General features: G+C 42.3%; 1 protein-coding gene across 1 annotated transcript; it reads left to right on the plus strand.

Moving 5' to 3' along the window:
• Positions 1-3,391: 3,391 nt before the first annotated feature.
• LOC106148987 lies at positions 3,392-9,628 on the plus strand. Its single transcript, XM_013516401.1, has 5 exons — positions 3,392-3,587; positions 5,205-5,351; positions 6,545-6,613; positions 8,789-8,899; positions 9,360-9,628. Exons 1-5 carry the CDS (start codon positions 3,557-3,559, stop codon positions 9,626-9,628), a joined length of 627 nt encoding a protein of 208 aa, XP_013371855.1. The 5' UTR covers positions 3,392-3,556.
• The last annotated feature ends 677 nt before the right edge of the window (positions 9,629-10,305 follow it).

A 10,305-nucleotide genomic window follows, 5' to 3' on the forward strand; every position in this document is an offset into this window, starting at 1 on the left:
ATGAATGCAGACCTTTCCCCTTTGTCTGTTTCTGCCTCATGCAGCTTGAACGGATTGTTGAAACCTGCTCAGCTGCTTCAGGGACTGCAGATACTCTGGGTCCGACTCGTGTGCCCCAGGAGGGAAGCTAGGTGGCACTGCATTACTGCCCAGCCACTGCTCTGTCAGGGCCCAAGGCACCTTTGGTTTCCAATAAAAGTTGATAGCAACAAACCATTCTGTGGAAGTAGATGACCTGGAAGCATTCCAGAGAAAAGGAATGTGTGTATGTGTGTGTGTGTGTGTGTGTGTGTGTGTGTGTATTTTGCAAATTTTTATGTAATAAGTCACTGTTATTTGGCTCCAAATTAGTGAATAGATCTGCCTGAGCTCTGCTGTCAAGGACATAGTTCTATTTGAAGATGAAGATCTCTTTGTCTTTTGCTATTTGAGAGGCTCCTTATTGTTAAGTAAAGTATCGAAGTAATTAAATACGTGTCACATTCTCTTCCTACGCTCCAATAAGGGGGAAATGGCCACTTTGTTCTTCAGTTAGGTTCCTGAGAGAGAGAGAAATGAAACTGCTCACATTTCCCCACGCACTTGGTCTTAGAATTAGGAGGACTGATTACAGCTAAGTAAGTGTTTATCTGGGTAAACTGCTGCTGTTGTGATTCCCTCAAAGCTTTTCTGCATGGAGAAAGTAGCATTAAGAAGTGGATTAATTTAGTGGCATCCTGTGCCAAATATAGCCAAGCAGCAGAGTTTTAAAAGAAGGAAAAATGCTTCCACAACAGAGTGAGCTGGGGATGGTGTCTAGACATCCTCTGCTGATGGAGTGCACGTCTAACACAAAAGTTTACTCTTGTAGAAGTTACGTGTGGGGGAGAATACAAAATAGGTTTATCTAACAAGGAGCCTTTTGCGGAGGCTTTGCACTATACATTGAGACTTTGCCCCCTCTTACTGTTTTTCCTCTTGACCTCTGGTTGTTTTACAAAAGGAGTAAAATCAAACAAAGCATTTAGCCACAGTGTTACTTAAAGCATCACTTTTAGCATCCTTCCTTGCAGGAAATGAAGGTGCTGTGTGTCCAGGGGCCACGGGTGAGTTTTTTTGAGGGAAGGCAGGTGGGCCCAGTAGAAGCCAACTGAAGTGGAATGTAAAGTTCCAAAGATCCCACAAGGTGGAGAGAACTGGGAACTCCTATGCTAATCTTTGAAGTGCTGTGGGAAGTGGAGGAGTTTGGGAAGTCACATCCAACCCGGACACCAGGCAGGACAAGATTGTAAATAGATAAATAGAGCTAAGAGCCTCCTGGTAATTGATACAAATGGAAGCAGGAACAGATGACCAAGAAGTGCAAGACTGGCTTAAAACACAGGGTAGACCAGTTGTCTCCTGTGCTTTTTCCTGGCTGCACATTGATGTATATGTTTTACACAGTGGCAATTGTCACTCATTTTCACTAAACCTTCATTCCTTTCTGTGTGACAGTGAAAGAGTGATTACAACCAACACTGTTAGGTTGCTGGAACCATACTTGTACTACCCTCCTGTGTAGTGGTATTGTTTTCTGTTTCCAGAATGGTGTTCTATTTCAGCCCTACCACTATGAGTAAGGGGGAACTCGTCCTGACCAAAAGTAAGAATGAAAGGGACCATTTAACACTCAGTAGGATGTCAACACACACTAAAAAATTAGTTAATGAAATAAACACGGTAGGCAAATACTCTCTAAGTTTTTTTTACCAATCTCACTTTTTTTCCTTTGTAGTGAAATATTTTAGTTTAGCGCTTTCAGTAGTTGGTAGATCAGTAAGACCAAAATCCAGTGATTGCAGAGAGCTAAACAACCTAACATTACCCAGTTGAAATGAACAAAACACTGTGTCAAATAATGTAAAATTTCATCTTTACGATATGTGTATAAGTCATCCACCACATCTGACTTTATGGGGCACCAAATATTTTGAAAGATTAGCTGTAAATATTTAGAATATGCTTGATAATGTGCATGGAAGTATATTGGAAGTAAACAAAAATAATTAGCAAAACAATCTGCACAAAAATTAAACTTTTAAAATTTGATCAGATAAAGCTATGAAAAAGAAATTTTAAAATTTGTGCTAGCAGACAAATGTGAAGATATGTTCTATCAGAATGCATGAGAAGCAGCTGAAGCATATATGTGAAAAAGAGCAGTGAATGTATACATCAGAAAAGGGGGTTGACAGCCAACAATCCAAAATTCTATCTAAAAAAGGACCAATTAAATGTAATAAAAGTAGACCGAGAGTAATAAACACAAGAGTGACAGTCAATTACAATAAAATATAAAATGGTGAAAATAAATAAAGTTAAAAAACTAGAAATTTTTTTTTTTTTTTTTTTTTTTTTTTTTTTTTTTGGTTTTTCTCCGGTACCAGGAACTGAACTCACGACCTTGCGCTCGCCAGGCAGGCGCTTTGCCACTGAGCTAAATCCCCAGCCCCTAAAACTAGAAATATTAATCAAGCTGTAACATTCTACTGAGGCTACTGACTTGACCCTGACCCACACACTTCCTTATTAACTCAATAATTACCAGAAAAGTAAAAGTGAAGAATCACTTTTAAAAAGCCTTTGAGGAGCTATGGATAAAGTGGAAGCTAAAAATTCTAAACTGTACAGCGGTGAGCCTTTCCTGAGTGAGTGAGGGGGTAGAAGTTATTTTCAGGCCTGGAGTCAGTTTCTGAAATGGAGATAGTGTAGGCAAGGGATAGAACCAGCTGGAGAGCAGTTTTTTGATCAAGAAATAAAGCAACTAAATCTTTGTAAACCAGAAGGCTGACATGTGTGATTTGAATCTGGAAGCTACCCAAACAAGCATATAATTCTCTTAGGTAGGCATTTTGCTGACTAAGAGAGAATGCTTCCGCCAAAAAAAACAGACTGAAGGATACTGTCCATGCTCAGAGATCTTGAACTTGTGACCCGATAACCTCACTGCGTAACTTCTGCTGATCTTGACATCTTACTAACCCTCAGCGTTATCATGGGCCTAGCCATAAAAGTGAAAACCCCATAGTTTACAAGCACCAAAATATATGGAAACATAGAAGGATTTGTTCTAACTATTGTTTATTTCTTATCTCACATAGTCATGAAAGTCAGAGATCTGAACCAGCCTGTAAGCCTTATGCTATATGACCAAATCATCATCATAATTCATAATAGTAGTAACAAATAGTTCAAAAACAACTGTTATGTGCTTGTGTCTTTATTAAGCTCTTTATACATTTTAATCGAATCATCATACTAATTCTATGAAGCTGTCAATTTAGTAAGATTCAATCCAGGAGGGATTATTGGACTCTTCTGAATGTCATTAAATTATTCTTAATCTAAAGTGTCCCTTTCAGATCTACTCTGAAGAGAGCGTACAAAGGACCTGCGTTCTGCCCTAATGCTTCTGTTTCCCACACAAAAAGCTGATTGGAAACTTGAGAAGAGCATTTTTATTCCTTGATTTCCAATGCAGACATCTTGTTACAAGCCTGGGATTTATTACCCACCAAAGCAACTGTGCTGAAAAATGCATCGCATTCTATTGGACAGGAAAGAAGGTTTGTTCTGTTTTTTAAAACATTTACCACTGTGCATTTCATCAAAGCAACCATTAAGCAACTTTCTCTCTTTCAGCAGGCCAAATATAGGCAATGCCTTGGCAGAAACTTTCTATCTTGTTGGAAGCTTGGATCGCGACTGTAAATTTCCCTCTTGTCATTGTCCCAGGAAACAAAGGATGTTTTAAAGCCATCCAGTTCCCTTGTGTTCTCTAGAAATAAGGGCAATGCCAGCATCTCAGTTATTAGGGTTACAACAGTTTCCTCATTCAGCATGACCCTGGCTTCCCATTTCTATAACCCAGGACGGTTTGTTCTCTTTCCCTTTGGCAGAAGCCCTTCAAGGTTGCTGTCAGTGAGCTTTGTCAGATGTCCATATCTTTTCTAGGTTTGCTGTTTTTTGTATTTACTTCCTACATGAATATCATGAGCTGGAGACGAGCTGAAAATGTTCAGCCTCTGCAGGATGTCCCTGAGCAGTCAGCTTTGTGTCCTGGGTCTGCACCCCAGCCTTCCTGGTCGTTAGTTCTGGGATCATGAAGAGTCATTGGATCAGGAAGGCTAGATAAAATATTACAGTCTCACAATTAACAGAAACAGCTGACACTGATTGAGTGTATTGGCAGGGGCTTTGCATTCTCCTGCAATCCTTTTTTCTTTTCCTTTAATTGTGTTGGTATGTTTTAGATATACATAGTGATCACATTCGTCACAGGGGATTTGTGCCTGTACATGGTATGTCTCGCTTCCTTTTTTTTTTTTTGCTCCCTTCCTCCCTTCCCTTCAGCACCTCTTCTCTTTATTAAAGAAGCTTTGTTTCCATTTTCCCTTCTATTCTTTTTTCTTGTCCCTTCTCTCTCACCCCTTGTTCCTCTTCTCATTTTAACATTTTCTTCCCATTTCCCAAAATCTATTACACATTTACACTTTACATTTTTGGTTTCTCACACCAGAGAAACCGTGTGATATTTACACATGTCTGTCGATTTATTTCACTGAAGAGCATGGCTTCAAAGTGCATCCATTTATTTAGAAATGTTTCAACTTTATCCTTCTTTATGGCAGAGTAGCACTCCATTGTATAAAAAAAACCACATCTTCTTTGTCCATTCATTGGCTGATGGGCCTTTGGGCTGTTCTCAAGATTTAACTCTTACTAACTGCTCTCACTGAATCCTCTGACAGCATGACAAGAAGGCAGGAACTATTAATACCCATTTCATGGAAGAGCGGACTGAACTAGGAAAGGATTAGCTCAGTTAGTTGTTTAACATCACGTGCTCGAGGCCAGGGCTTCTGACTTCATCCGGTCTGTGGGATCCCCGGGCCAACAGCATCATCAGTACCAGGAAGCTTCTTAAAAATGCAAATCTTGGCTGTGCTGTAGAGTGACTGAGTGAACACACTTGGTGTGGGGGTGCAGGAGCTTGGCTTTAGCAAGCTCTCTGCGTGATACTTATGCTCAGGAGAAGCTGTAGCTTTGTTCTAGGACCTAAGGTGCCCATTCAAATACTGTGCTTTTCTACACTCGATAAAGTTTTCAGTGTTTGAAAAGTTGCCCAGTTGGCTCTGGGGGGCTCTGTGGCTGTCCCTCTGGGTTCTCACTCCTTTGTGCAGCCTTGTCTCTGCAAGTGCCCTTGACCCCAAGAACGGCCTGTGTCCTGAGAAAAAGCAGCTATGGTGAAGAGAAACACGCGTTCCTCTGTTTTGACAGCCAGTATCCTCTCCGGGCAGATGCATCACCCAACGCCATGCACAGTGAAGGTTTGTGGCTAGAACTCCATCTATTTATAATCCACAGAGCGCTCAAAGTACTGGAAAATATTTTGAAGATGAGAACTTTTGCCTGTTAAATGCACAAGTTTTCCCTCATTCCTGTCCAAGGGACTTAGACTTTTTCCCGTCCCGAGAGATTTCAAGACATTTAGTTATGCGAATTAAACAGCAAACACTGCATACTTCTTTTTCTCTTGGAAACAAGTCAAGTTCTGTTTATGACCCCCAGTGATAGCAGATGCTATAAATACAACAATTTGGAGTATTGCCAGGTTGTTATATAAACCTTTAAGGGCCTTTAAAAATTCTTCTAGAAAAAGTACACAAATGGAATTTTTCTTTTTTTTCACATGGCCTCATGCAGGACTCAATCCTAGTAGCCGTCAGTTGTCATATCATTAGTCTACCTCTTCAGTGAGTCTGAATTCCGCACACTTTGCGAACGTGATAGGAAGTGCTGCCCTTGTAGAATGTTAACAGAAGGATGAAACAAATTAGAAAGAAAATTTCAGCAATAAGCAGAAAATTGTGTTCATATTATACATACGGAAGTTAAAAAGTATTAGAAAAATTCAGAGAGTAAAACAGAATATAAGAGGAAAATAAAGATCATTCACATTTCTATTTAGCTCTAGCCACTAAAGTTTTGGCATGTATATCTTTCTAGAGTTTTTTAGTTTGTGTACATACACATACTTTAGATCTAAATTTTACTGTGACCAAGCCCTGCCTGCTTTGTAAAGTTTTTGAAATGGAATAGCTGTGGGCTGCACTTCGGGTCCACATATAGAGATGTGCACGGTTTTTCAAGGACTCTTATTACAGAGAAGAATTGCTGGAAATTACCATGTACTTCTCCTGTTTTTGGTTCAACGTATCAGGGATGCTGTGTCACCTGAGACACCATTCAGGGTCCCCTGTTCAGACCAGGGGACATCAACGGGCCAACATGTTTTGCTTCATGAGTAACCACTTCAAAATCCAATAAAGTATTAAAGGTGAAGTTCCCATGCTACTCATTCTATTGTCTATTTATTTTTAACTTACTAAGTCCTATGCAGTTTCACTTTGCAAAAGTTCATTTTTAAGTCATATTTTCTATGATTAATATTCCTTTCCCTTTCCAACACAGACATTCCAAAATAAAGTCTAACTTGTTTCTTTTGTTCTTTTTTCTTCAGGGAAATTCTGCCCCAAGGAAAACACTTTTAGGGAGATTCCAAGGATCAAACTCAGGCCATTTGAACCATGTATTCATTGTTTATATATCAGTGATGCTTAGGAACACAGTTTACTGTAAATTTTAAAAGGGCCTAGATTAAGGCTGTATCTCCACACAAATTGGTCTCAGAGGAAAGAGAGCTGAATTCCAAGAGACAGCTAATAATGCAGTAGTTATGAAGTAGGTGCAACTTTTTTGTAAAGCTGATTTTTTTAGTAAGGCTAAAACTAGATACTTTTCTTTGTGATAGGTTATTCTCTCTTTCAAACAGAAAAGCTTTACAAACCTAACATGCTTTGCCAAGGGATGTTTAGTCTAAAGATTTTCCACTTCAAGAACAGAATAATTTGTCTGGATCTGATGTGAGGCACTGACAATTCTCTACTTCGATAAAGTATACTAATCAAGAACAAGCTTCGCAGGCATCATAGAGGAAAATTGTCCCTTTCTGCTCAGGCGATGATACTCAGATAATAATTCACACTAGAGTGGAATATAAGGGAGAAGAACAAATGATTGAAAGTGCACTGATTTGTCCCTGATGGGTCGGATCAAAATTCTTCTACCGTCTCTCCCTGGACAGATCCATATGAAACACACATAGCTGGGCTTTTGAGTAAATTTTTTCTCTTTAGAAACAGAATCAAATATTTATCTTTTACACTAATTCTGAGCCAACCAAAGTCCACACAATCTGCTAAGAAAAATGAGTCAACTGGGTTATTAGGAACCTATGAGTTAAAATAGGTATTCAAGAGAACAACATGCTTTAAAATTTTCATTAAATCATTTATGTAGATGCTCCCTCCTCGACAAAATGAAATACACTTCCTCTTCATTAAATGTGAACCACAGCAGGAATTTCCTTCCAAACGGTGTGCTATGTAAGAGGGACATCAGCTTTACAGCAAAGGAGCTGCAAATGCCACTTCAGCTAGGTGGTCAAGTCAACATCAACGGCGATGAAACATGTCGATCTCATCCTTGGTACTGTGCAGAGAATGCTGCTTTATTCGAACTCTGAACTCCAATGTAGCCATGAAAAAGGCTGGCCAGACAACTAATCGAATGCTATTCTACAAAATATCCTACCATTGTTAGTAGCGGAGGGGATAGAAAGTTCAGCGGAGAAAACCACATCATGAACTGGACCACACGGCTGCTTCCCAGAGCAGGAAGGGGAGGACCTGAGAGAGGAGGCTGGGCAGGGCAATCTGGGGCCACTCCCCCAGCTGTTCTTCCCTGTGATAAAAAGTGTGTCCTTTCTGTTGGTCACGGAAAGCAATCACAGGCTTTCAAGGAAGGAAGGGGCATGATCTGGCCTTGCTCTGGAGAGATGACTACTACTGAGAAAGAAGATGGAGGCAGAAAGAGCACAATTGCGTGTCTTGCAGTTGAATTAAGAAGACAAGGGACAAAATGAAGGCAATGCAGTGGGCATGGGGAGAAAGGTGGTTGCAGGAAAAGTGAGCCTCCCTCTTCTATCTGGGAGTAACTCACTCAGTGGGTTGGTCCCAAGAACACAGGGACACTATGCCCAGCCCTGAAGATGGTGCACCAGCTTGAGGATGCATGCCCGCCGCGAATGGGCACCTGGAGTTGGGCAAGGGTCTACCTGCCTCTAGAGAGTATGTTCTGACTAGCGCTGAGATAGGTGCTGAGTGACTTGTCTACAGCAGAACACACCAGCTGCCGTCCACACGGGAGCTCCTTGCAGCCAGGGCCACGCCGCGGCAGCTGCTCCCTGGTCAGTGGAGTCATTCGGCATTTCTTCAGACTGGGAGAGAAAGAGATTAACAAGTGCGGGTTGGTAGACTTCTCTGCTGCTTCTCTTTAGTCCAGATCAACTCAGGAGCAGCCACGAATTTGACAGCCTCACTCAGCAAAGGGAAAGCCCCAAGCTCCTCCTCCTCCCTCAGCTCCTCAGAAGGCGGTTCAGCTGTCCTTGTCCTTCTTTCCCTGTTCACATCGTGGTGAAATTTCAGTAGGTGGTTTGGGCTCTGCTTGTAGACGGATGTACGGCGCAGCTGTCTGACCTGATCGCCGCTGGCTTGAGTGCTAAAGGGGAAGACAGACAGTAAATATATTTTGTAAATATTTCATTGGCATTAAAATGATTTTGTGACTTGAAATAAAGAATAGAGTCATCCCAGAATTCCCAGGCGAATCTTTTCACCATTGTTCTTCCTGTCAATTCTTCAAGCTGTTCACAGAGTAGCTCGGGGCCCCGGGGCGTCCTTGGAGAGGGAAGAACGAGCCAGGGGCAGCGCAGCTCCCCGGGTTCCTCTTCTTCGCGTCCTCGGTGCACCGCAGGGTAGGGGAGCAAGAGCCCCTGCAAAATAAAGATTTACACCAGCTGTACATTTTTGTTGAGAAGTAGACACGTTTTCACAAGACACATTCCCATAAAATACCGATAAACAGCCCCAGGAAGGAGGCGAGGCAAGCAGGGCGCTTGGTTTTGGTGCTACGCTAGGATGCGCAGGGTCCAAGAGAGGGCGGGTGGGGGCGGAGTGCGCTGCGCGGTGTCTTTCGGGAATGGGCTGGTTGGTATCCAGCTATTGACAGGTCAAGTGTGACTTCAGGGCCTACATACTTATTCTGGAGTATTCTCGTGGTCCCTTGTTACCTCTTTATAGCTAGCTGCTTTTTCTCCTTTTCCTCTCAGTCTGCAAGAAGAGCTAATCCAGATGGACCTCCATATGTGTCACAGATAGCCTAGCTCTGTGTGAACTGTAGCCACATTTACTCTTCAAGGGGATATTTGTGTTCAGCGTCATTTTCAAAGGGGCCGGATAGTTTACGTCCTGCAGGCACGGAGGAGTCAGGAGGCTCAGGCTGTGCAGGGACTGGCGGAGAGCAGAGGTGCCCATTCTGTTATGCTGTCAGAGGCAGAAGAGTCCGTATAACTTCATGGTTGTTGAAGATTCAAGAGGATCAGCTGATCCATGTCACCCTCGTGCCCAGTGTCATGCCCGTCAGCGAGGCTGAGGGCACAGCGGCTGGGAGACCCTCCTCTGCCAACCGTCGGAGTTCATTTTGAACTCCAGTTCTCTTTCTTGCTAGTTGGGCAGATTACTTAACCTTGGAGCGTCAGACACTTCATCTGTGAAATGCAGATAATAATAGCTACCACCTCCTAGGACTGTTGTTCGGAAGGTTGGATGAGAGGGTGCTGCTCAGGGCTGAGGATGGTGTCTAGCTCCTTGTCAGGCACACAAGCTATTCGATCTTACTGTAAAAAGAGAGCCCAAGTCAAGATCGTGCTTTTTACTGTTTTCTACTGAGTTTGAACAAACATTGGCCCCCTTTCCCCTCAGAGGAAAGGGGTGCGGGGATGCAGGGAGAGGAGAGTTGAGCAAGCTCCAAATGGTTGTATCATGCAGCTGACGACACTGATGCAGCTCAGGCAATTGCAGAGAAGTTCTGAGTGACACTTCTCCTACTCCCTAAAGGCTTAGTGCTGAAATAATGACATGGATGACAGGTTTTCATTTCCCCCCCAATTTTCCTGCCTACGTGGTTAATCTCGGGCCTCTATCTGCATGCCGCACCTGATGAAGCATACACGATTCTAACAAAGATGTTGAAAATGGATTACATTTTTGCATACAAGAATACTGTATTACAAATCCATCCAGAGACTGCAGCCCTGGTATACCCACTATAAAACATAAACAAAATCATTCTGTGTATTAGGATGTTTAAGAAGCTGCTTTC

Source organism: Chinchilla lanigera, unplaced genomic scaffold, assembly GCF_000276665.1.
Source record: "Chinchilla lanigera isolate Chin_1 unplaced genomic scaffold, ChiLan1.0 scaffold00034, whole genome shotgun sequence".
Taxonomy (NCBI): domain Eukaryota; kingdom Metazoa; phylum Chordata; class Mammalia; order Rodentia; family Chinchillidae; genus Chinchilla; species Chinchilla lanigera.

Coding starts and splice junctions, on each gene's coding strand:
- LOC106148987 (XM_013516401.1), top strand. CDS start 3,557: ATGCATCGCATTCTATTGGACAGGAAAGAAG. Junction 5,352..6,544: donor CAACGCCATGCACAGTGAAG/GTTTGTGGCTAG, acceptor TTTTTTCTTCAG/GGAAATTCTGCCCCAAGGAA. Junction 6,614..8,788: donor ACTCAGGCCATTTGAACCAT/GTATTCATTGTT, acceptor CAATTCTTCAAG/CTGTTCACAGAGTAGCTCGG.